The sequence below is a fragment of the Odocoileus virginianus genome, chromosome 5, assembly GCF_023699985.2.
Source record: "Odocoileus virginianus isolate 20LAN1187 ecotype Illinois chromosome 5, Ovbor_1.2, whole genome shotgun sequence".
Taxonomy (NCBI): domain Eukaryota; kingdom Metazoa; phylum Chordata; class Mammalia; order Artiodactyla; family Cervidae; genus Odocoileus; species Odocoileus virginianus.
In genome coordinates this window covers 8,058,389-8,085,580 of record NC_069678.1, presented here as the reverse complement: position 1 = coordinate 8,085,580, position 27,192 = coordinate 8,058,389, and the positions used below count along the sequence as shown (strand labels likewise).

The following is a 27,192-nucleotide window of genomic DNA, read 5'->3' as shown; positions in this document are numbered from 1 at the left end:
GACAAGGGGCAGGGAATCATATTACCTCCTACCCAATGCCCTGAATTGCTTTTCAGGGCTCAGTCCACAGGCCAGAGGCTCACACAAGCATCCAAAGTACACCATCTGCTGTCCAAATTCTCCAGTCCCACATCACACTGATTAAAATCAGGCTAAGGAGTGGATGCATGCCTAAATTAGGGATGAATCTCTAAAATGTCCTAATGTTGATATAAAAAAGCCACATTTTCCAGGACATTCTTCTGAACATTAATTAACCACTGTACCTTGGGAAGAAAATACTCTCCACCACATAGAAGTCTTGCATGAGGACATCCCGCTCTGGTTTGGTACTCAGGCTTCCCACAGTGTGAGTAATGCCTAACTGGATGGCACCTTTTAAGGCTGATGAGGTTGTCTGAAACAAGAGGAAAGTTTCTAGTATTAAATCTGATTATGGCAGTAAAAATTCAGGAGAGAAGAACCAGAAGAAACAAAGGAAAGCAAATGCCCTCTGGGCAATCCAATTTCGCCACCTTCATGGCTTCACATGGCAGTGAAGCCTGCAAAGACTGGAGAGGCATGAAGACACAGAGTAGTGAAGGTGTGACTGTGGGAGCCAGCCTTCACTAGGCACAGTGTTCTCTCCAACCCACATCTACCTCTGCAAGATACACTGAAATGAGAGAACAATCTTAGGTCTCACTCCAAAGGTTCCTGCCCCCGGAGGATACAAAGTCCTCCAAACATTTTATTCATCAGATACAGAATGTAACTAAAATTAAATGATATTCTGACTGACTGAAGCTCAGTCCTCTAAGGCCAGGCCTGAGTGATGTCCCAAGGCCAAGAGTGGCAAAAAAAAAGCTACTAACAGATAAAAAAAGCCTGAAAAATTACAATTATTTCTGAGAGAAATATTTAGCTTTAAAATTATCATGTATGTGTGCTTAGTCGCTCATTTGTGTCTGACTCCTTGTGACCCCATGGACTATAGCGCTCCAGGCTCCTCTGTCCACGGGGATTATCCAGGCAAGAATACTGGAGGGCGTTGCCATGCCCTCCTCCAGGGGATCTTCCCAACCCAGGGATTGAACCCAGGTCTCCTGCATTGCAGGTGGATTCTTTACCATCTGAACCACCAGGGAAGCCCATTATCATACTATGGTCAAAATACAAATACAAGAGCCCCATTCTTGCAATCCAGGATTCCAATGTCATGAGAAAATGTCATATTAACTAGATCTGTGCTATCTAATACAGTAGTTAGTAGCCACACTTTGCTATTTAATTCTGTTAATTAAATTAAATTTAAAAATCACTTCTTTAGTTTTGCTAGACACATTCAGGTATGATTAGTGGCTACCACACTGGATAACACAATATAGCACATTTCAATCACTGTAGAAAGTTCTATTGGACAGTTTTGTTCTAAGCTATTTCCCTATCCCCAACCCTTACCAAGTACTACTTGTCTTTCTACTTAGTCCTCATGGGGCATTAAAATTATAATTAATTTTTTAAGTGCTTGCCTCTCTTAGACTAGAAACTCAGCTTTTTGTCTGAGTGTTCAGCACATAAAATGAGCTCAATAAATGTCTGCTGAATTGACATGGGCCTCAGAGCCCATTCCTGGGAAAAGTCAGGTCCCTGACAGAGAATGAGTGAGTCTACCTCTGTCACTCTGGACAACGCGGTAAGACAGAAAACAGACACAAGAAAATTGACATGGGCCAGACAAGGTACAGTTGCCATATAGGGGTTTAACACTCTACCCCAGGAAACCTAAGCATCTCCAATTAGTCCAGAACTGAAGAACTGGATCACTCCAGGATGCTTCTCTTCTGTTTTCCCTTCACCAGTTCAATTTTCTCTTCTTGGTTATTACTACTATCTTTTCAATCCATTTGATATCTCTAGCTCAAAATCAGGTGCTCTAGGCTCTATTCACCAACTGAAACTATAATCTTAAAAAAACAAAACCTAGGAGCTTCCCTGGCGGCTCAGTGATGAATAATCTGCCTGCCAATGAAAAGGACGCACGTTTGATTCCTGGTCCAGGAGGATCCCACATGCTGTGGAATGGCTGAGCCTGGGCGCCAAACTATTGAGCCTCTGCTTTGGAGCCTGGGAACCACAACTCCTGAGCCTATGTGGCACAGTTACTGAAGCCCGTGAGCTCTAGAACCCGTGCTCTGTAACAAGAGAAGCCACCCCAATGAGAAGTTCACACAGCACAACTATGAGAGTAGCCCCTGCTCACCACGAGGACAGAAAAGTCCACAAAGCAACAAAGACTCAGCACAGCCAAAAACAAACAAATAAATATTTAAAAAACAAAAAAGATTGGAGAAGGAAATGGCAACCCACTCCAGTATTCTTGCCTGAAAAAGCCCATGGACAGAGGAGCCTGGCGGGCTGCAGTCCATGGGGTTACATGACTGAGCATGTGTGCACGAGGGTGGAGGGTAGCAATAAACTGGTAGAACTAAAAAAAAAAAGAACAAAAAAAAAAACCCCAAAAAAAGACACACAAAGAAAGAAACACATTTGGCCTGCTGTCTATATCACCAGGCTGAATTGGATCCAGCCTTCATTTTGTGTACATCCAGCACCAGAGCAAAGACAGACAAACTTCAAAAGACATGGTTCCCCAAAGCTAGGTAAAAATGGCCTTGAGGGCTTATTGCTATTTGTTTGTTTAGTTACTAAGTTGTGTCCGACTCCTTGTGACCCCATGGACTGTAGCCCACCCAGTTCCTCTATGCAAGGGATTTTCCAGGCAAGAATGCTGAAGTGGGTTGCCATTACATGTTTACATCTTAACAGGGAAACTCAATTGCTTCAGCTCAGTGAAAATTCATCTAACATCAGATTTGTCCATTAAGAACATTCTCATTTAAACACATATACAGATGTGTGTTTAGATAACTCACCCTTTGTGATGTAAATTCTAAAATTCAAATTGTATAATGGCTATTGTGCAAAGGTTTAGGGTATCAAGAAATGGGACAGAATGTGGAGAACATAATCAAAGAGACAAAACTAGCCCTTCCTGGAATAAGATGAAAGGGTTCCACTCAGACGCACCTTTTTATATGTTGTCTCTCCTGAGGAATCAACACCTCGGTGACCTATTTTCTTCATGGACATGCCAGAGGAATAAGGCACCTATAAAAAGAAGACTAAACATTAGTATATAATTTCCACATAATACATCAAACTGCTACCATGACGGTACATCAAAATAAAACACTGAACATACCCTTTTTAGGATCAAGAACATTCTATAAAGTCTTCATAAGATCTACCCCATGCAAACACAAGTTAGAGTGTTGCTACCCAAAGGATTACAACTGACTAAAAGAGCACTCCAAAGGACACATATTTCACCTGTGGTCCTCAGAAAAATGACAAAGAAAATTAAAATGATTATCACTGAAGAAAAGCAGAAACAGAGGAAGCAGGAGATATTAATAGCAGCCCCAGGAAAAAGGAGAGACCCCCAGTGTACAAAAGCAAGACAGAAATGAGAGCTTCACAGACACATATTCCTTTCAGAAATTACTCCTCCTCTAACTTTCAACCCAACCTGAATACTGTTTGCTCAAACTGACTTCACTAGCAGAAACGAACTGCTGCTGCTGCTGCTGCTAAGTCGCTTCAGTCGTGTCCAACTCTGTGTGACCCCACAGACGATAGCCCACCAGACTCCCCCGTCCCTGGGATTCTCCAGGCAAGAACACTGGAGTGGGTTAACATTTCCTTCTCCAACGCATGAAACTGAAAAGTCAAAGTGAAGTCGCTCAGTCGTGTCCAACTCTTCGTGACCCCAAGGACTGCAGCCCACCAGGCTCCCCCGTCCATGGGATTTTCCAGGCAAGAGTACTGGAGTGGGGTGCCATGGCCTCCTCAGAGAAATGAACTAGCCACTGGCAAATACAAGTACCGTAAGTCCAGATATTAAAAGGCTGAGGCAATGAGACAAATTCTCTAAGAAAAGGGCCACCCTGCCTCAAAGAGATTCCTGAGAATATGATATGGCTTTGTTTTCTACTCACATGACAGCCTCGGAAAAAAGGAAGAAATAAAACCAGTGGAGCAGAACCTAGAAGGCTATCTTCACAGCCAAAATGCCAGCAAAATAGACATGAAGGTATTCTTCATAACGCCAATATTCATTAAGTTAATAAAGCCAAAAGGCAAAAAGACTATTGGAAATAGCATGTTACCATTTTAGGACCTGATATTTAAGTTCTACTATCCTTACTAAGGCCCTTAGTGGAGAAAGCCCTCAATAAATAACCTGACAGACCTTGGAAGATGTTCTGAGAGAAAAGCCTAAAATCCTATGCCAAAAGTGTCCACATTTGGCCCCGTCACAAAACCCAGGAGAGATGCAAAAAGTAAAGAAAGAGTCGGGAAATACATCATGAGAAGAAAATTAAACAAATATAAGATACTCAGCACAAAAGAGAAATATAGAAAATCAACAGCTTCAGTATGGTTAAAAGATGTTTGCTATATTCACTGAAACTATGCAATCAGGAAGTATTAACAACAAAACAATAGAGTGAGTTTTAGTGTCAGACTGGCTTTGAATCCCAACCTTCTTAATGCCATATTATTAATTATGAGAACTTGGGCAAGCTGAAGAACCACTAATCCTCACTTTCTTCAACTATAATACATGGATAACAACAGTATCTACTGTAATAGAGGTTCTTTGCGAGATTAAATAAGAATACCTACTTAGATACATTATTTACATTTTGGTACACTACATATATGAACAGTATGAAAAGACAAAAAGTCTAATGAGATGGATGAAACTGGAGCCCATTATACAGAGCGAAGTAAGCCAGAAAGATAAAGACTATTACAGTATACTAACACATATATATGGAATTTAGAAAGATGGTAACGATAACCCTATATACAAAACAGAAAAAGAGACTCAGATGTATAGAACAGACTTGTGGACTCTGGGAGAAGGCGAGGGTGGGATGTTTCAAGAGAACAGCATCGAAACATGTATATTATCTAGGGTGAAACAGATCACCAGCCCAGGTTGGGTGCATGAGACAAGTGCTCGGGCCTGTGCACTGGGAAGACCCAGAGGGATCGGGTGGAGAGGGAGGTGGGAGGGGGGACCAGGATGGGGAATACATGTAAATCCATGGCTAATTCATTTCAATGCATGACAAAAACCACTGCAATGATGTAAAGTAATTAGCCTCCAACTAATAAAAATTAATGGAAAAAAAAAAGAAAAGACAAAAAGGACACTGAAAGATGAACTCCCCAGGTCGGTAGGAACCCAATATGCTACTGGAGATCAGTGGAGAAATAACTCCAGAAAGAATGAAGGGATGGAGCCAAAGCAAAGACAACACCCAGTTGTGGATGTAACTGGTGATAGAAGCAAGGTCCGATGCTGTAAAGAGCAATACTGCATAGGAACCTGGAAAGTTAGGTCCATGAATCAAGGCAAATTGGAAGTGGTCAAACAGGAGATGGCAAGAGTGAACATTGACATTCTAAGAATCAGTGAACTAAGATGGACTGGAATGGGTGAATTTAACTCAGATGAGCATTCTATCTACTACTGTGGGCAGGAATCCCTTAGAAGAAATGGAGTAGCCATTACAGTCAACAAGAGAGGTCCAAAATGCAGTACTTGGATGCAATCTCAAAAACGAGAGAATGATCTCTGTTCATTTCCAAGGCAAACCATTCAATATCACGGTAATCCAAGTCTATGCCCCAACCAGTAACACTGAAGAAGCTGAAGTTGAATGGTTCTGGAAGATCTACAAGACCTCTTAGAACTAACACCCAAAAAAGATGTCCTTTTCATTATAGGGGACTGGAATGCAAAAGTAGGAAGTCAAGAAACACCTGGAGTAACAGGCAAATTTGACCTTGGAGGACAGAATGAAGCAGGGCAAAGGCTAATAGAGTTTTACCAAGAGAACGCACTGGTCACAGCAAACACCCTCTTCCAACAACACAAGAGAAGACTCTACACATGGACATCACCATATGGTCAACACCAAAATCAGACTCGGATTATATTCTTTGCAGCCAAAGATGGAGAAGCTCTATACAGTCAGCAAAAACAAGACCGGGAGCTGACTGTGGCTCAGATCATGAACTCCTTATTGCCAAATTCAGACTTAAATTGAAGAAAATGTGGAAAACCACTAGACCATTCAGGTATGACCTAAGTCAAATACCTTATGATTATACAGTGGAAGTGAGAAATAGATATAAGGGAATAGATCTGATAGACAGAATGCCTGATAAACTAAGGACAGAGGTTCGTGACATTGTACAGGAGATAGGGATCAAGACCATCCCCAAGAAAAAGAAATGCAAAAAAGCAAAATGGCTGTCTGAGGAGGCCTTACAAATAGCTGAGAAAAGAGAAGCGAAAAGCAAAGGAGAAAGGAAAGTTTCAAAGAATAGCAAGGAGAGATAAGAAAGCCTTCCTCAGCAATCAATGCAAAGAAACAGAGGAAAACAATAGAATAGGAAAGACTAGAGATCTCGTCAAGAAAATTAGAGATACCAAGGGAACATTTTATGCAAAGATGGGCTCAATAAAGGACAGAAATGGTATGGACCTAACAGAAGCAGAAGATATTAAGAAGAAGTGGTAAGAATACACAGAAGAACTACACAAAAAAGATCTTCACAACCCAGATAATCATGATGGTGTGATCACTCACCTAGAGCCAGACATCCTGGAATGTGAAGTCAAGTGAACCTTAGGAAGCATCACTACGAACAAAGCTAATGGAGGTGATGGAATTCCAGCTGAGCTATTTCAAATCCTAAAAGATGATGCTGTGAAAGTGCTGCGCTCAATATATCAGCAAATTTAGAAAACTCAGCAGTGGCCATAGGACTGGAAAAGGTCAGTTTTCACTCCAATCCCAAAGAAAGGCAATGCCAAAGAATGTTCAAACTACGCACAATTACACTCATCTCACACACTAGCAAAGCAACGCTCCAAATTCTCCAAGCCAGGCTTCAACAGTATGTGAACTGTGAACTTCAAGATGTTCAAGCTGGACTCAGAAAAGGCAAAGGAACCAGAGATCAAATTGCCAACATCCATTGGATCATCGAAAAAGCTAGAGAGTTCCAGAAAAATATCTATTTTTGCTTTACTGACTATCCTGAAGCCTTTGACTGCATGGATCACAATAAACTGTGGAAAATCTTGAAAGAGATGGGAATACCAGACCACCCGACCTGCCTCTTCAGAAACCTGTATGCAGGTCAGGAAGCAACAGTTAGAACTGAACATGGAACAACAGACTGGTTCCAAATAGGAAAAGGAGCATGTCAAGCCTGTATATTGTCACCCTGATTATTTAACTTATATGCAGAGTACATCATGAGAAACGCTGGGCTGGAGAAAGCACAAGCAGGAATCAAGATTGCGGGGAGAAATATCAATAACCTCATATATGCAGATGACACCACCCTTATGGCAGGAAGTGAAGAACTACGGGCCTTTTGATGAAAGTGAAAGAGGAGAGTGAAAAAGTTGGCTTAAAGCTCAACATTAAAAAAAAAAAAAGCTCAATATTCAGAAACATGGCATCGGTCCCATCCTTCATGGCAAATAGATGGGGAAACAGTGGCTGAGTTTTTATTTTTGGGGGCTCCAAAATCACTGTGGATGGTGACTGCAGCCATGAAATTAAAGGACACTTACTCCTTGGAAGGAAAGTTATGACCAACCTAGACGGCATATTAAAAAGCAGAGACATTACTTTGTCAACAAAGGTCCGTCTAGTCAAGGCTATGGTTTTCCAGTAGTTATGTATGGATGTGAGAGTTGGACTATAAAGAAAGCTGAGTGCCAAAGAATTGATGCTTTTGAACTCTGGTGTTGAAGAAGACTCTTAAAGAGTCCCTTGAACTACAAGGAGATCCAACCAATACATGCTAAAGAAGATCAGTCCTGGGTGTTCACTGGAAGGACTGATGTTGAAGCTGAAACTCCAATATTTTGGCCACCTGATGCAAAGAGCTGACTCATTTGAAAAGACCCTGATGTTGGGAAAGATTGAAGGCAGGAGAAGAAGGGGATGACAGAGGATGAGATGGTTAGATGGCATCACCGATTCAATGGACATGAGTTCGGGTAAACTCTGGGAGTTGGTGATGGACAGGGAGGCCTTGCGTGCGGTGGTTCATGGGTCGCAAAGAGTCAGAGATGACTGAGCAACTGAACTGAACACTACATTTGGTACACATAAAAATGCTCAATAGTGACTTCCCTGGTGGTTCAGTGGCCAAGACTCTATGCTCCCAATGCAGGGGGCCCAGGTTCCATTTCTGGTCAGAGAACTAAACCCCACATGCGACAACTAAGACTGATGCAGAGAAATAAATAAAAAAAATAAAATACTCAATTAAAAATACTCAATAAATCTGAGCTGCTGTTAATATTCATAATAAACTGTGACAAATGTAGAGTTGTATAACTTCTAGCCTACCAAAGAGATGTGAGAACCATACCTATCAACAGATTTCAAGACCCTAGTAGGGAGGAAATAAGGATGTCATAAACAGGTATCCTTCTATCCCAGAATTAAGGTTTTAGAACCACTGTGTATCAATATATAAAACTCACCTCAGATGCCGTGGGTCTCTTGATTCCAGATGCTGTTAAAAAAAAAAATAAACAAACATAACTATAAATATGTACACACACTCTCATGATCTCTATCAAACTCACTGAAACAATTAGGATTTGAGTCAAACTAAACCTGACAATGGGTTCCTGCCTCTTGCTCAGTGATACCAGATCCTTTTGGATAGGGATTTTAAATGTCCTTTCCTTTTCCTCCTCCATACTCACAGAGCCCTTATACATATTCCAGTCTTCTTCTAGTTCCTTTTTCTTATCCAAGTGTTCACATTTTCTCTAGGAAATACATCTGTTCTTGACATTTAACCATCAGAGCCAAAGTGTCTCATTTGATACCATGGTTGAAAGAGAAAGGGCATAAGAGATACCAAAGACTTAGTGGACAGCCTAGACTTCATTAATAATTTTTCCTGTAGAGCTAAAAGGATAAGAAGCTTTAGAGCATATCTATGTGCTTTGCATTTCTACTAACTATTTCAGAAGAAAAAGTAAAGAGTTGATCTACAGAAGCTTTACTTACAATAGCCAAGATATGGAAGCACCTAAGTGTCCATCAACAGATCAATGAATAAAGCAGCTCTGGGTGTCTATGTGTGCGTGTGTGTGTCTGTACACAATAGAATACCACTCAGTCACAGAAAAGAACGAAATCCTGCCATCTCCAACAATGTGGATGGCCCCAGAGTATTATGCTTAGAGAAATAATTCAGAGAAAAACAAACACATTATGTTATCACTGATATGTGAAATCTAAAAAATAAAACAAATGTGTATAACAAAAACAGACTCACAGAGAACTAGTGGTTACCAGTGGGAAGTGAAAAGGGCAGAAGGGCAAGCTGGGGTAGGGGATAAGCAACACAAACTATTATGTATAAAATAAATGAGCAAATAAATTAATAAGCAAGGATATATTGTACAACATAAGGAAATATAGCCGTTACTAAGTAGTAATTTTAAATGGAGTATAGTTTATAAAAATATTGAATAATTAACTGTATACCTAAAACTAAAATAATATTGTAAATCAACTATCCTTCAATTAAAAGAAGAGTTGGTCTGTAGAGATGAAGAAGCTATGGATGGGAAAATGCAATGATGAAAAAATGAAAAAGCATTCAGTGCAGGCAAAACCTGATTCTATATCCTTACATCTTCATCTTAATCCTGCTGTAAATGCAACAGGAATTTGTTGTTTACTTACTAAATATTTAATCAGTGGAGATGTGTAAGATATGTGTGTGGTTAAATATCATTTATGACTTTTATCAGTTTAAATGTAGAAAAGATCTCAAGAACATATTTAGAAAGTGACTAAAAGACCACTATCCATAGAAAACTACTCCAAAAGGTTAAATCAATTCTTTTTTTCTTAAGGTTAAGTCAGTTCTTAAGGGTATGCCATCCTAAAGACTTCACCCATGATCACACTGGAGACACATGATCACTCAGGGAGACAGACCTTTCTCCCCTTCATGTTGAAAACTGTTGGTCTTTTTTCTTCAAAGACTAGTGATATATTACTTTGATCCAGTTCAAGAATTCAAAGAGAATAAAGATTAGCCACATTAAAGAAAATTAAAAAGAATCCAGGGACTTCCCTGATGGTCCAGTGGTTAAGATTCCACCTTCCACAGCAGAGGATGCAGGTCTGATCCCTGACTGGGTAACAAAGATCCCACATGCCACGGAACAACTAAGCCCAAGTACTGCAACTACTGAGCCTCCACACCACAAGAGCGTCCATGTGTCACAACCAAAGAGTTCGCATGATGCAACAAAGATCCCGTGTTGTGCAACTAAGACCTGATGCAGCCAAGTAAATAATAAAACAAATTGTAATAAAAAAAGAATCCAAATGGGGCGAATCCTCAATAACATGTTAGTAGCTGAGTAAGAAAATCTCAGTTCTGGTCCATATGTAAGGTTTAATGGTAAAAGCATTTCTGGTACCAATAAGCCGAGCAGCAAAATTTCCTTTCCCTTAATGAGTCAGAGTAGCAAAATTATGGGGAATAGATGGTTTTCATTCCTCTTTCCAAAAAAGGAGGTAAGAAAAATGTCATCTAGCTGTTAGGAAGATGTGCTGCATAAAATGACCCAAAAAATTAGAAAAACAGCAAAGCACCAAAATCTATGCTTTTTGCAGGATGCTTCATCTGCAATCAGGTCAAGTTGAGGTAGGTGAAAGACCTGGAACCTAGGACTGGAACCCTAAGCTAAAGCTTCCAAGGAACAGTAAGCCAGCACAACTCAGATTCAAGATTAAAACTGCTAACTTAACTGTAAAATTTAAGGCACTCACTAACAAAAAATTAGTCAAACCCTTTGAATCTTAAAACCCTTCAGATGAGAGCCAACATGCTGACCTAGGTTCAGATCCCTGTTGTGTGTTAGTCATTCAGTCATGTCTGACTCTTTGCGACCTCATGGACTGTAGCCCACCAGGCTCCTCTGTCCATGGAATCTCCCGGCAAGAATACTGGAGTGGGTTGCCATACCCATCTCCAGGAGATCTTCCCAACCCAGGGACAAACCCGGGTCTCCCACACTGCAGGCAGACTGAGCCACAAGGGAAGTCCTCAAATCCCTGTTATATCAGGCAAATTATTCTCTATTAATAACTAAAAAAGAAGAATCTATATTAGAAGGTTTATGTAAAGATGAGATAAACTAAATCAAAGTACTTCATGGACTGTGATGTGCTACACAAATATGTTGTCATATGTGAGTTCTAATGGAAGAGCAAAGTTGGCCCCTCAGGAAGGTTTAATGTTCAATTACCTAGACCATCATGAAATTCTAATTAGTACCTCAAAGTTCTTGGCTGCTCCCCAAACCCTTAGCCTCCCCATATCCCCAACAAACCCTTGTACAAGTATACACACAACAGTAGAATTAGTGATTCTCAATGAAGAAATCAGCATTCTTTCAGTTGAGAAAACAACACTGTTTCTGGACTCTTTGGTCAGTACTTGGCTTATTTCTTCCTCTTTTATCCAAAAGGAAGGGGTTTGGAGGGATCTGACAGAACCAAGAGCCAATGTCCAATCCTAAGCTGACAGTTTCTCCTAGAACAGAACAACCTCTTTATGCAAGGAGTCACTGGACCAAATTAAACAATAAATGAAAAAAGCAGGTAAGTGAGTTCAAGGCAGAGTGTAAGCTCGGGGCCTTCTTACTCCCTAAAAAGTTCTACCTTGCTACCTTTCCTAGTTTTATCTCACAAACACATAGCTCCAGGGCCGCTACACTCTTGCAAAGTACCCAGAATGAGGGTGGGAGGACTTAATTCAGTGGAATATGGTGCCAATTACTTAGCTATCTCCAACTGCAAAACCTGGATTAATCCCAAAACACTACAGCTGAAGCAGTTGGAAGGATATTGGGGTCTGAATAATAATAGGATTGGGGTCCAGTGGTTAAGAATCCATCATGCAATACAGGGGACACTGGTTTGAACCCTAGTCTGGGAAGATCCCACATGCCAAAGGGCATATGAGCCCGTGAGCCACAACTACTAAGCCCATGCACCTAGAATCTGTGCTCAGCAATGAGAAGCCACTGCAGTGAGAAGCCTGCAAGAGCAGCCTCTACTCACAGCAACCAGAGAAAGCCAGTGTGCAGTGACAAAAACCCAGCGCAACCAAAAATAAAAATTATTAAAAAATAATCATCAAAACAAGTAACAACAGGATGGAGAAACAGGAATCAAGACTCATTCTCGTCCTTGTCTGAAGTTTTGCTCCTAGGGTACAGGTCAGAACTCCCAAACTACCAAAGAATGGACAGGAATAGAAAAGTAGAGAAACGTATTAATGTTGCTATAACATCCAGCTTGGTAGAGAAGAAAACCAATGAACAGCAGAGTAACATTTTAGGGAACAAAGTACCAACTGCTAAGGCTTGATGGCTTGGGCCACTTGGCTCATGTCAATGAGAAAATGCCTACTGAGACTGAAGAGTCACCAGTACCTGTTGACCTCTTCTTAATCAAGCTTTCTCTTCAGAAGGAACAGCAGCAAAAACAGAGGAAAGCAGAGATGCAGGGGGTGGGGGATTGGAAACAAAAAGAAGAGAAAAGAACACCAACTCAGTAATGGCAACACCCATCCAACCAATGTTTAAGGAGAATGAGATTTATCCCTAAATTAGGATAAGATTAGAGTATTAGTCAACAGAAAATCTGTTTTCTAGCATGTATAAAAAATACTGATAAGTATAAGCTATCATCTTATAATCCATACCCACAATCCATATATAGCATCCTTTTTTGGGTGAGGAAAACTGCAGGTCAAGAAGCAACAATTAGAATCAAACATGGAACAACAGACTGGTTCAAAACTGGGAAAGGAGTGCATCAACGATGTATGTTGTCACCCTGTTTATTTATTTAACTTATAAGCATCATGCAAAATGCCAGGCTGGATGAATCACAAGCAGGAATCAAGATTGCAAAGAAAAATATCAATAACCACAGATGTGCAGATGACACCACCCTTATGGCAGAAAGCAAAGAACTAAAGAGCCTCTTGAAGGTAAAAGAGAGTGAAAAAGCTGGCTTAAAACTCAATATTCAAAAAACTAAGATCATGGCATCCAGTCCCATCACTTCATGGCAAATAGGTGGGGAAACAATGGGAAACAGTGACAGACTTTATTTTCTTGGACTCCAAAATCACTGCGGACAGTGACCGTAGCCATGAAATTAAAAGACGCTTGCTCCATGGTAGAAAAGCTATGACAAACCTAGGCAACGTATTAAAAAGCAGAGACTTCACTTTGCAGACAAACGTCTGTCTAGTCAAAGCTATGGTTTTTCCAGTAGTCATGTACGGACATGAGAGCTGGGCCATAAAGCTGAGCGCTGAAGAATTGATGCTTTTGAACTGTGGTGCTGGAGAAGATTCTTCAAAGTCCCTTGGACTGTAAGGAGATCAAACCAGTCAATTCTAAAGAAAATCAATCCTGAATATTCACTGGAAGGACTGATGCTTAAGCTCCAGTACTTTAGCCACCTGATGCAAAGAGCCTACTCACTGGAAAAGACCCTGATGCTGGAAAAGACTGAAGGCAAGAAAGACTGAAAGAGAAGGGGACAAGAGAGGATGAGATGGCTGGATGGCATCACTGACACAATGGACCTGAGTTTGAGCAATCTCTAGGAGATGGTGAAGGACAGGGAAGCCTGGTATGCTACAGTCCATGGGGTTGCAAAGAGTCAGAGACAACTGAGCGACTGAACAATACTACTGCGTTCCAATATTAAATTTCCTCCTCCTCAGGGAAAAACGTTTCATGTTTGTTTGACCTTCATGATCATGTAGTTCCTACTTATTAATAGGCCCTGGACCAAGAAGCATTCTAAACCAAAGGCTAATGTTGCTCCACTGGCAGCAAAAAATAAAGCCATGACGAACAGGTTATGTCAGAAAAATAACTGTGGAAACAGCTTAATTCTAAGTGGGTCAATATATGATGCAGAGCCAATCATGGTGATTTCTTCAAGTACCAGTTCCTCTATGGAAAGATGGAAATGTAAAAAGACCTAGGGGACATAAACAAGGATCAATGTATAAAACTGTACTCAATTACATATTTACTAATAAAGACTGGCTTGTTCACTAATAACTAAACAAATAAAAGACCTAGAGAAGCAAGGATATACTCACTTCTGGAATTTTTTAAAAATTCTGAGCAGACTGAGCAGGCTCAATCTGGCTGAGATCTATAGATATTAATGAAAACTGATTTTTAAATAGAACAAGTTGAGAACTTAGCCCCTTCAGCCACATATGAACCTATATGCCCATTTAAGCTAACAAATAAGTAACAATTTATATTAAGAAAAAATCATTCAACAAGGGCCTTTGAGATTTTAATCTATTCTTAATGTGAAAGTTGCTCAGTCGCGTTCAATTCTTTGGGACCACATGGACTATACAGTCCTTGGAATTCTCCACGCCAGAATACTGAAGTGGGTAGCCTTTCCCTTCTCCAGGGGATCTTCCCAGCCAAGGGATCGAACTCAGGTCTCCTACATTGCAGGCAGATTCTTTACCAGCTGAGCCACAAGGGAAGCCCAATTCTTAAGAGTAAGACGTATTTAACCTATAAATAAACAGAGCATAAGGGATGTGCTCAAAATTAAAGAGCAAAGGTGGTGACAGAGCCAGAATTGGAATTCACATTCCCAACTCCCCAGTTCAACTCTTTCTTCTAAACCATATTTTGTTTTCAATTTCCTGGCCACTCTGAGTCTAAGGGGGAAAGGAAAACACCAAAGGAACTAGAATGCTTTTACAAACTAAATAAATCTCACAACTGCTAATGGACAGTATAAACACATATTTTCTTCCCCTGATGTATTCCCTTCCCTTCCCACTTTCATTGATAAAAGGATAAAGAGTCCTCCTTTGGTTCCTCTCAATGGAATTAACAATACCACCACTCTGTTCCTCCAGCAACAGTCATCAATGTCGCTGGCAAAAACAGTAGGAAAGTACCTTTCATTTCTTTCAGTGAGATTATACTTGTTTTGAAACAGACAATGCCAGTATTCTAGAGGAGCAGAAGCTGCCTTTCAAAACTGACACTGGACAGAGCAATTTCACACAAGTTAAGGTCCTCACTAGCAGTACAAAGCACCTCTTTTCTTCATAAAAAGACATGAACAACTTCAACAGAAAAAGTTTTTAATTCTTCTCAAATTAAGAGTTTTCTTTTTGGTGTCAGTGGGACCATGAATCGATCTGATTAAAAGCATAAGAGTTATGATCACTGAATCTGCAATGACAGAAAGAGGGCATGTGATAGGCAGTCTTGTTGTTTTAATGATCTTAGAATTGACTGTACAATCAGTTACCAATCCTCGGCAAAAATCCACATTAACTTCTAAAATATCTTCTGAAAGAATGATCAATAACTCCAGGTATTACACATGGAGGAGCTCAGAATTTTGACAGCTCAAATCAGAAGGGGAAGTTCCCCTCTGCACTATTCTTTGTTGAACAACAAATATGTAATCTGGTTTAAAGTCAAGTTAGTTCACACACAGACTTTTAGATTAGTGAGAGAGCAGTAAGGTATTGTGGGTAGGAATGTGGGCTCTGAAATCAGCACACCTAAGTTGGCTAGGTTTGAATACTAGATCTACATTTACTAACTAGATAACCTTGTCAAGTTGGTTAAAACTCTCTAGGCCTTGGTTACCTCATCCATAAAATGGAGATATAATAACATGTACATCATAGGATAGTTATGAGAATTAAATAAATCCTATATAGCACTTAATACGTAATAAATGCTCTGTATATACTAGCAATTATTATTACCATTGTGAATTATAAAACCCCATCTACAGGATGAGATGGGTCAGGGGAAATGAGAGGTACAACAGAAAGGGAAAGAAAGAGAGACACATTTACTAAAACAAAAGGAAATGGAGTTACATGGGAAGACTTTGAGGGAGACAAAAGACAGTCAGTGGATCCATCTTACATTGTGGGACTGTGAGAAAAGAAGTTGCCATGTTAAGGCAGCATTTTTCTGGAGGGGAGAGGGGAATGGAAGCTGAAGTCAAGTAATCTTTCAGGACACTCACAGCCTTCTCAAAAGGCCATGCACACTACTAAAAAAAAAAAATTTGCAATTGTTATGGGGAAGAGGAGTCCGCTGCTAGTAACTGCAAGGAGCTCATGCTTCTTCAGCACAGATACACATCAGATCTACCTCTCTTACGGTTGACCCCACAGCACAGAAAGTGGAGACCTAAATGAGGAAAAACAGAAAATTATCACTTACTGCTGGGGTTCTACTTGCTTACAACAGAACAAGCATATTTTAAAAATACCCATATGACATCTCTAAAGTTTAAAATTATAAACAGGGCCCGAACTGATCCCCAGTACCATACTGTGAAATGTGAGAAGATTTTCTGCAGTTCTAAGTAAAAGTCAAAAAAAAAAAGAAGCTCTGGCAGAAAAACTCCAGGAGTGATTACAAAACTTGTGACCCAAACAATTTCACTATTGCATGATTTCAGATTGGCAAAAAAATTTCAGGTATAAAGCTCCTTGCACACGGGCTTCTATCTTTTTAAAAAAGAATGTGTATACATTTTACACATTTGAGGATCTTCCACTCCTGAGGGTAATTTGGTAATATCTAGCATAGCAAAAAGTCTTAAAAGCAAATATGTATCATTTGTCCCAGAAGTGAGAATTTATCCTAAAGAAATAATTGGTCAAGTCGACATATATACAAATATATTTATTGCAGCATAGTATGTAACAACTATGATTGGAAAGAATCTAAATGTACAATATAGGTGATGTAAGTTGTGGTATAGTCATAAAACAGAAAAAGTATAGAACCATTATCCTTATGTTCATTTACAGACAGGATGTCACAATAAACTGTTTAATGGAAAAAGCTAATAATTATATAGTACAGTATTTTTCTAAAACAATTATCTATAAAGTCATATGTATTTATACACATAAAAATGGTCCAGAAGATTATATACTAAAATGTTAAAATATGATTATATTGGATAGTATGGTTAAGGTGATATTCTAAGTTTTAAGTTTCTATTTTCCTTATGTATATAAATTTTCTATTAACAAACAGGTAATTTAACAAAGAGATATGTAGGAATGGCTTTATTGTTGTTTTATAACCCATTCTCCCCAGTAAACTAGTGCTCAACAGTTCCACACATACAGATCACCATCAATCCCCTCCCTACACATTAACTTGAGCTCATTACAACGTATTATGCTGCTACAGAGATAGACTAGAAGGAAAAATGTGAAAGATGATGTCTAGAAAGCTGCTGACAACTGCAAGCTACAAATAAAGCATGACTCCTATACATTCACTCCTGTTCTCTACTATTTGAGATTCCCATACAACCTGAAACAAACCTGTATTAGTGCATATGCTAACAGGTTCTCCCTGAAGAATTTATCTTTAATATCCTTTAGAATATAAATATTCTCCCATAAAACAGGTATTCCTAATTTTAGCGTATCTCCTGAATATTTGAAAAATAAAGATCTACCCTCTAAATTATGAAAATTAGCTGAGAAATCTTTAATGCTACTAAAATAATTTCAAGACAACTGAACCAGCCAGTTAAGTGCCACAGAGGAAATAATTCAATCAATTCTTGCTAAAATACAAAGTTGAATCATACTATGTCACAGAAAATTTTTCTGAGTAACTCTGAATAGTCTTAAGGAAGCACTCCATTTTGGTCCTTAGTCCCAGCCTAAATTGTGTTTGTGATGAGAAAGATACCAAAGGGGCTGGTTTCTAGTCATTTGGCAAAACATCACTAGGACTCTCCATAAACTGGTTTGCAGCTACTAAAGCACTGCCAGCTGTGACTTACTATTGAGAGCAAGGAGAAAATGTAGAGAAAGAAAAGAAAATTAATACAATTCTGAGAAATGTGAAAAAGGTAAAGTTTAGAGGGGAAATGAGTTGGCCTTAAAAGAGGAGATAATCCTAACAGAGATATTTTCACACAGTACACAGCTCCAAAATAGGAGTTATAGTTCCCCTCCCCCACTCCCCCTCAGCATGTGGAACAAAACAAGAGTTGGCCTTAATACCAGAGCCTCTCCCAGTGCTTTCAGAGAAGAAACATTTCCGTCAAAGATGAGATGACATCATCTTCCAGATGAGAAACTAAGAGGCAGTCTGTGACTGACTTTAATGCTTGAAGTACACACTTAATTTCAGGATGCTAGAACTGGGCAGGATGAGAATTCCTCAGACGAGTTTTGCCTGAACAGGTCATAAAGAAGAGATTCCAGAGACTTAGCTTAATGAGCTACCAATACTACTACATAAATCTGTCAATTCCCATTGAATTCAGAAAGAGACAAGCAGGCTTTTTGGAAGCAAAATGATAATTCTGAGGGGGTGTTTTGGTTGATAATATTGACAGCCTGAGATTTTTAACAAAAAGCAAAAACCTGCACAAAACAAAACAGTCATCACCCAGTTATTTGCTGGACTATCTCAAACAATCTCTCTAGTCCTCTTTAACCTGAAATACTGAACACCACTTTAATTATACCCCTGCATGTAGGAGGCATAATATGGCATCCAAATGAAAAATACTCAGAAATGTCAGCCTGCCTCATGAGAAGCATTGCTGAGCACACAGCTCTAAGAGGTAGTGTTGGGGGATGGGGGTCAGGCACTGTTACCATACCCTCAGTAAGAACTAAAAGAAGTCAATTAGAAAATCTAGCCACATCTTAGAGAAAAGTTAAATTTTGTTCCTTCAGTTTAGTTCAATCACTCAGTCATGTCCGACTCTTTGGGACCCCATGAATCGCAGCACATCAGGCCTCCCTGCTCATCACCAACTCCCAGAGTTTACTCAAACTCAGGTCCATTGAGTCGGTGATGCCATCCAACCATCTCATCCTCCGTCGTCCCCTTCTCCTGCCTTCAATCTTTCCCAGCATCAGGGTCTTTTCAAATGAGTCAGTTCTTCGCATCAGGTGGCCAAAGTACTGGAGTTTCAACTTCAACATCAGTCCTTCCAGTGAATATTCAGGACTGATTTCCTTTAGGATGGACTGGTTGGATTTTGCTCCTAGCAGGTGTCAATTTTTACTAAGAATTTTCTAGAAAAAGGTCTGCAAGGCAAGGATGCTCTTAGAAACAAAAGCTCAAAACTCACTGATCTACCAGTCCTGGGGTCAACCTGGCTTGGCTAAGAGCCGAGTAGCAAGGAATGAATCACAAATTTACCAAGACTCATCACGATAACATACAGACTTCATGCAAAGTCTTTGCCACTATTAACAATTTGAACCTCAGTTTCCTATTTTAGAAAATAAGAAGGAAAAAAAAAAGAAAAGAAGAGGGTTAAATTAAAACATCTCTGCATTTCCCTTTAATAAACTTTTGCTTCTAGTTCTATAAGCCACATTTCATGATTCTCAGCCCACAAATATGTATCTCTTAGCACTAAAATTCTGGTTGAAATTTGGGGGGGGGGGGGGTTGTGGATATCTGAGTCCTTCTTTAAAAGACCTGAGTCTCCTGGATAAGCCAATCCAAAGCTAAGGAGCAGTTCAGATTTCCAGCAGTTCACCACCTCCCAATTCTATTTCCAAACCTGGTTCTATCTTAAAAAAAAAAAAAAGCAGTATTGCTGGCCTGGAACATACATTGAGCTGAGAAAGTAACTTAAATAATATCACAATGGGTATTAATTGTCTCAACAATGCACTTCAACCACCCACCAGACCCTAATGCAAGAAAATCACAGAGATATGACCAAGTTACTCCTCTACCATTTCTTTTATACAGATTCTTATCAATGAGAACTTCAAGTTTACTAGGCATGTTGTGCAAAGGAAAGCTAGTATTAAGCTATTAATATATTCTAAAAAAAAAAAAAACTCTTCCCATTCTCTCCCTGCAACTTCCCTTTGCTCACTCCCCATCAATGATACTGATCCTTTGAGATGGTGTTTATTCTGGGTTAACTCCATAAAGCTCAGTTTATTTTTTTTATTAATTTATTTTTTCATAAAGCTCAGTTTAATACACAGCAAATAGTAAGATATACTTAACTGCCTACAAGGAATCTACCCTTCTCTCTCTTTTTGCCAGTCTTCCTCAGACTCCAACAATAAGGGGACTTTGGGGGAATCAGATATTTAAAAATTAATATATTCTGCATACAGCCATTACAAATACAGACTTATTTAATAGGAGAAAAAAGAAAAATAATCAGTGACAAAATTTTAAAAGATGGAGGGGCTGAGGGAAAAAAGTTCACTTCAAACAGAAAACATTAAAACAACAGTTCATAGGAGATATGAATAACACAGGATCAACACATATGTAAAAATGAAACAATGTTCTCTTTTGATAGGAAAGGGTGGAGAAGTGAAGTGCAACAAGGGAAATGAGCCAGGAAGGGGTTTCCTCTAGGAAACACCATTAGTCCAATCAGTCTCTCTTTGAGACTGAATGATGGCCTGGGGTTTAGAACACAAAGGAACAGATTCCCTCTGCCTGGCTATCAGAAAATAGCATACTTCCTGAAGTATACTTGTATCCTTGATCAAGAGGACACACTCAGTAAAAAGAAAAACCAAACTGACAATGTTGGTCTTTTTGCTTTCTTCATGTCAGGTAAGAAAATGCCAAAATTCTAAGAAAGCAAACATCCAGCTTAAAAGGTAAAATACCACCCACCCACAACGCAGAACTTCTCACCAGTTACCTGAGTTTGGCCTGGTGAAGTTGTTCACTTCACAGGCTGTAGTTTCCATTATTTTTATTTAAAAAATAGGCTGATGAAACATGTAATAACCAGTAGCTAGCACATATTTGAGCACAGTTATTAATCAGAAGAGTTTTACATCAACTTAGAACAGCACACAGAAATTAACAAAACAAAAAACAAATTAACAAAACATAACATGTATTTTGATATTTAAGGCTAACCTTAAGTACACATTACCAATTAATAACAGATACTGGATACCTATTAAGGCTATATAATTATACCTAACCCTGGGCTTGAGCAGTCATGGCAGAAATAAATGGATAATTAAAAAACAGTGACATTCTGATGTCAGTTTTCTGGAAGAAAAAGGGGACAAAATAAAAAAGGAGGGGTATGTGGGTGTAAGCCCTCTGTCGAAAAAGCAAAAGGAAAAATCTCTCCTTACTTATAAAATACCAACCAAAAGGATACCTGTTGATATTCTCATTACATGGCATTCTGTTCTGTCTTTACATTTCCAAACTCCAATTTCTCCCCCCAATAATGTGGCTTAAGTTGCTTTACTTTTCACTAGTACAAAAAAATTAAAGGGAAAGAGATCAGTCTACAAATGGCTTACAATGTACACAAACAACACAGACAAAAAACCCTCAACAAAATTCCTACCATTTGGAGTTATCAGATTACAGCGTAGCTCTGCTGGGAAGGACAAAGCCAGCAGAATCAAGGACTGATGAGACTGGCTCTACTACAAAAGCTCTGGGCAAAGATGTTTCTTTCCTGTGTTTTTGGGGGTCTCCCTCAGCAGTTTAAGGGTAGATCAAAAAGGAGCTATAAATGTTACCTCCAAATCATCTGTACTCATGATAGAATCATTTGGTAATGTGTGTCAATTTCAGAAATGTTCTGGTCGGAAAGCAAAAGGAGCTACAGGTTCATGATTTTCTAGGGTTTCAAGTGCTTTTTCTGAGGGGAGTCACACAGGATTTTATCACAGCTCTTATTTCAGGGGAGCAAGGGACACTTTAATACTCGACTTTTTAACTCCTCCACTAAATTCAAATCAAGTCGCCAAAATAGAAACTTGACTCCCTTTCTGGTAGTAAAAAGGAGAGTTGGTGGCTTATTTTCAGATTCTTGATGAACTAGTCAAACTGCGAGACAGGTTCTCTATACTGTCACTAGTGTGACAGATGGTCGCACTGTCAACAGCATCTCATCAGTGCTTTTATTTTTTAAGTGGTACCACTGACCAAAGAATGAGGCTAGGACAGAAAAGAAGGAAAGGAATAAATTTCCTTTATACATTGAACAGCTGAGAGCAAACTGCATCACCTTTTATTAACAAAGTATAAGAACAAGGAAATGCTGATGGTTCCTGTAAGATTGATATTAATTTATAATCACCTCCCTCTAATCCATACATGGTAGTTACTCCAATGGGAAAAGATCTCTCCATCTCTTAGAGTGTATGGTTTGCTTTAACTCCTATATTTAACCTATCAGCAGCATTAAAAGACCAGCTACAGCTTAATGATTAAACAATATAGCCAAGGGTTTAATACTGACAGGGATGAAATGTTTTAAATTATCAATCCTTAAAAAATAAATAAATAAATAAATAAATTACCAATCCTTTCTAATTTGAATGCCAAAAGATTTTGAACCTTAAAAGGTTATGAATGACTTATGTAAAACATCAATCTGTCCCTGAATCCTAACATTCTTGTTTTGTATACACTGCCAGAGAATCTTACCTTTAGGATTTCAGTTTCACCAATATTTAAGTGAATTCAGCTAAACATCTAAGGACAATAAGTTGATTTTAGAATGATTAAAACACAAACACACACACTCCTACCTTGAATTTCTACAAAGCTAGCCTTTTAGCCTTTAACGATTTAGGAGACCATAAACCAATTTATTCCTGCCAATGCCTTAATTCCCCTGATACTATCCAGACAAAGCACCATTCTCCTCCAATCACAAAATACATTCTCAATAGCCTTTTTGGCATCTGAATCAAACACCTTATCCTCTTCAAAAACATATCCTTGAAATGAAATATGAAATATTCTATTAAATTCAGTAAGCCAAAACTGAAGTGAACGTATAGATATGCGAAAGAAGTCAACACTGTGTATCTGCACACAATAATTCCATGTTTTCAGGAATATTTATGAGAATTTTTCTTAATTTCTTAATCCAACGGTTTCAATATTTGCCAAAGAAAGAGAGAAAGAGGGTGGAAAAAAAAGTTAAAAAAAAAAAAAGGAATCTAAAGCTATTTGTTTTTAGTCATTAAAAAAAATTTTTCAGCCATTTTTGTATCTTGACCTCACATATGATGAACACAATAAAGCCAAGAAGCTGTAAAATTGACTGAAATCTATTATTTTATCTTCTGGTGAAAACACAACAGCAAAAAACATTTACACTATCTGAATAACATCCTGCTAGTCTTAGGATCTGACAGAAAATATAAAAACATACAAAAATATCAAATATCAAAACAGATAGTAGGACTATCTGAAGTAGGAGCAAAAACCTGAAGACACCACTATGTGACAGAAATAGTTTCTTTTACTCCTAAATCTGCCCATGTGGACAATATTTTCATGAGATAGAGGCTGAATCAAATTCTGGGATATAAACACAAAAACACAAGGCTTTTAAGATTAAGCTGTTTCTAATACCTGATCTGATGGTTAAGAAGTCTGCTTAAAGACTGTACACAACCATTCTTGTTTCAGCACCGGGGGAGAGGAAAAAGATGTTTTAAATTAAGAAGCTACTGTATTTTAAAACTTTCATTTTAACTTTATCCTTCTTCACACTTAGAATGCAACAAGAGTTGCTCCGGCCCACTAATCTTTTAGGAAAGGCAAAAACCACCTCTCAAGAAACTAAAAATAGATTGTACATAAACAAAACTCCAGTTTGTGAAGAAGATATTTATGACCAAGTATGTGCTCACCCGAACTGAACAGGAAAAGGTGGAACCCTCTATTTAGTCAACTCAAGACGAGTAGGATGCAATCCCAGGATTAAGCAAATGTCAATGTCTCGGGTATAGCATCCGTCATCTGGCGGCCTCTCCTGTTCAGTGTATAGGCAACAGTCACTGTGGAACCCCAGACATTTCTGATGGAAGCTCTAGAACAGTTTCTGACTCAAACTCCACTCCCCCCCAACAACATACATCCCAACACCACACATTTTCCCCTCCTACACACAATCTGTTGCTCCTTAGCCCTCCCTCAATCTTCAACAGTTTCTAACTACTTTGAGCTAGATTCCCTGGCTCCCTTCTCCAAGTGCCAATTTCGTGCCTAAGCATTCTTCCAGTCCATTTCCTATTATGCAATATTCCTACACAGCACTTAGAACCATCCCCACCCTATCCTTTTCAAGCCTAATTTCCAGCATCACCTCCCTCAACTTCTACTGCAATTCGAGACTACATCGTTCCGACTTCTCCACTTGTTTTCAGTGTCTCTTAAGCCCTGCTTTTCCACATACCTCAGGCTCTCTTCAAAAACTTCCCACTCCTTCCCAAAGCTGGGCAATCAAGAGATAGGAATATCCAGAGGATGTTTGACAAAACGTGTATCTTTCCTGCGAGCGCGCGCGTGTTTGGGGGAGGGGAGGCACGAAGTGAGAAGGAATGACGCATTAGGGGGAGGCTCTCAGGAGCCTCCAGTAACTACCACCCCCAACAAAATCCCAATCCCCTAACGCCTCAGCACTGGTAGCATCCCAGAACGCTTCCATACCTTTTAAGTCCCATGGTTTCTCTTCCACGTTTTTATCCAATTAACCCCGCAATCAACGTGGAGTCTACCTGCCTCTCACACTACGTAATTCCTCCCTACTTATGAAGCCTCTATTTACTCTTTCTCTACTCCCTTCGATTCCCTTTCTCTTTCCTCCCTACTCCCACCGTCAATCTCCATCCTTTTCTGACCCTACTCCTTCAAAGTCCTCAACTCGGTCTCCTTAAAGACAGCCAGTGTTTCTGACAGCTTCCCTTTTCTCAATCAAATCCATCCTTTCCTCACATTCCTTCTGCCTGCTCTGAAAGCTACATGAAAGCCTAGTTCTCGGTCCTCCTTACCGGCAACGCCTCAAACATGTCCAGCTACAGGTGCCCTTCCTGGGTCTCGCTCTTCCTGCCATCGCACAGCCATCAGCCCCCAACCCACGCCACGCCCTGATTACCTGAGGCCGAGGTGCAGGGAGGGACGCCGGAATCCGCAGATGAACACCCTACCGCCGACGAGCCAGAGGAGGCAGACGCCATCTTGGCAGCCCCCTCCTCCTCAGCGGCCTCTCTCTTTTTCTACCGCGCTCTTCCTCTTCTCGGAGTCGAATCCCCCCCACGTATCCTCACGGAACCCGCGTTCTGCGGGCCACCTCCCCGCCCCCTCCGGGGCCTCTCTCAGATACGTCGCGCCGGCCCCGGGACCAATTCAGGGCGGAACCATTAGGATGGCATGGGGGAGAATTCTCGTCTCGCACCGTTTTAGCAACTTTAACCCCTTTCCGCAGGAGCTACTTTCCCCTTTTACAACAGAGTAAGCTCAAGCGGCTGCCGGGAAACTGCGTCTGGATCAAACCACACCTAAAAGAAAAAGGTGGGGAATAAGGAGTCCCTGCGGAGCGAACTCCCCCTCCCGCTTCTTCCTAGCCACAGCCTGTTTATCGCCCAACCCCACCGCTTCACTCCCGGTGGCCAAGGAACTCCGGGTATCGCGCATGCGCCCAACCTTCTCCTCGCCGGCCACCCCATCCAATGGGGGAGGAGGAAGGCCCTGAGAGGAGGCAAGCCAATTAGGAGGCTGAGTCTGGTCACATGACACAGGTCCCTCGCGCCCTGGCAAATCCGAGGAAGGAAGACAGTGCGGCTCTGTCTACGGTGGCTTGGTGAGTCAAAATAGAAGGGAGTCTTAGAAAGGACTAGATCGAGAAGTCTGAGCTCTAGGAAAGAGTGTGCCGGGTTGGCATTCACCACCCGGGAAGACCTCCCGACTGAAGCGCTGGTGTCTAGTCAAAGAGGTTAAACAGTTAAGTATCACAAAACATCACATGCCACCAAGTATTATTCCGACTTTACTGCCTTGTTTATTATTTAACAAGCGTACGTGTCTTGCCTTCCTTTGAATGGCGTTCGAAACATCTACGTTTTACCTCAAGCGCAATGCTAGGCACAATGATGGATCTGAGTAAATATTTGATAAATAATAGGATGAAGACCTGTCTAAAACGCCACGGAAGACTATCAGAAACATAACAGCAGTCTTCCTGTGATCCGAGCCCTTAGCCTCCCTGTTACTTATGCTCCAAACGTCACTGAGACTCAGAGAAATTCCCTTTTCTAGTCTAATCTTCGTACTAACCCCGCTCAGTTTTAACAATTATGGAGATTTTGGAGATTATGAACCTTGATGGGGAATATGAAGACCTATCTCTGGACAGACTAAACAGCCAGAGAGTAAGGACTGTTTCATTCTTGTATCTCCAGCTCCTCCCATGATGTAACTCTGTACGTAGTAAGGGCTCAATAATTATTTTGTGGAATGAATAAATGAAGATAAATGGGTTTAAAATCCTGGGTATTGCAGCCCCCAACATGGGCCTAGTTATTCTCTATCCGAATGTCTTCTGGGTCTTTAAAAGGGAACCTAGTACCTCAATGTCCAGAACATAATCCCAAGCATTTACCTCTGCCTTCTACTCCTCCCTCATCAAGATCTAAAATAATTGTTTCCCTGCTGCCACCTGCTGGGTTATTCATCTTTTTGGTAGTGAAAGTAGACAAACTTCAAATGCTTGGATTGCCTCTTACCCTGACTCACCAAGGCATAGGTCAACAGAGGGATCACCTCCCTTGAATTTGATCTATGAAGTAAATTTCAACCTTCCTGAAGCAAGAGAACCCTGTATTGTAGTTTCTTGGGGGTCTTTGTTTCTCCTTTATGTACCTAAAAATAGCCACTATTATGTCATCTTGTATTATGTCAGTCTGTTTACTTGTTCTCCCTCAAAGACTGTGAACATTTCAGGGCAGATTACATCTTATACATTTTTATATCTCAAGCATCTAGAATAGTGCCTCGCATAGAGTCGGTGCCCAATACATGTCTACTGAATTTATGAATGGATGAAGGCAAAATTCAAAAAGTGGAGTTAACAGTGTTTTCTACGTGTGTGCTTAGTCACTCAGTCATGTCTGACTCTTTGCAACCTCATGGACTGTAACCTGCCA

At 40.0% G+C, this 27,192-nt stretch overlaps 1 protein-coding gene across 11 annotated transcripts in view; it reads right to left on the bottom strand.

Annotated features, from left to right (window-relative positions):
* Window positions 1-25,695, bottom strand: part of PIP5K1A (phosphatidylinositol-4-phosphate 5-kinase type 1 alpha) — a 40,398-nt gene extending 14,703 nt beyond the window's left edge. The window contains exons 1-6 of one of the 11 annotated variants that reach the window (XM_070467322.1): window positions 24,447-25,233; window positions 23,902-24,023; window positions 22,682-22,729; window positions 8,636-8,667; window positions 3,070-3,150; window positions 267-397 (exon numbers count right to left, since the gene is read on the bottom strand). In XM_070467322.1, coding sequence (XP_070323423.1) covers window positions 267-397; window positions 3,070-3,132 — 194 coding nt within the window. In that variant the 5' untranslated portion in view covers window positions 3,133-3,150; window positions 8,636-8,667; window positions 22,682-22,729; window positions 23,902-24,023; window positions 24,447-25,233. Of the gene's footprint in view, window positions 1-266; window positions 398-3,069; window positions 3,151-8,635; window positions 8,668-16,384; window positions 16,424-22,681; window positions 22,730-23,901; window positions 24,024-24,446 lie in introns of all 11 variants that reach the window. The other 10 variants (XM_070467319.1, XM_020874384.2, XM_070467326.1 and 7 more) reach the window with 10 other exon arrangements.
* Between the last annotated feature and the right edge of the window lie 1,497 nt (window positions 25,696-27,192).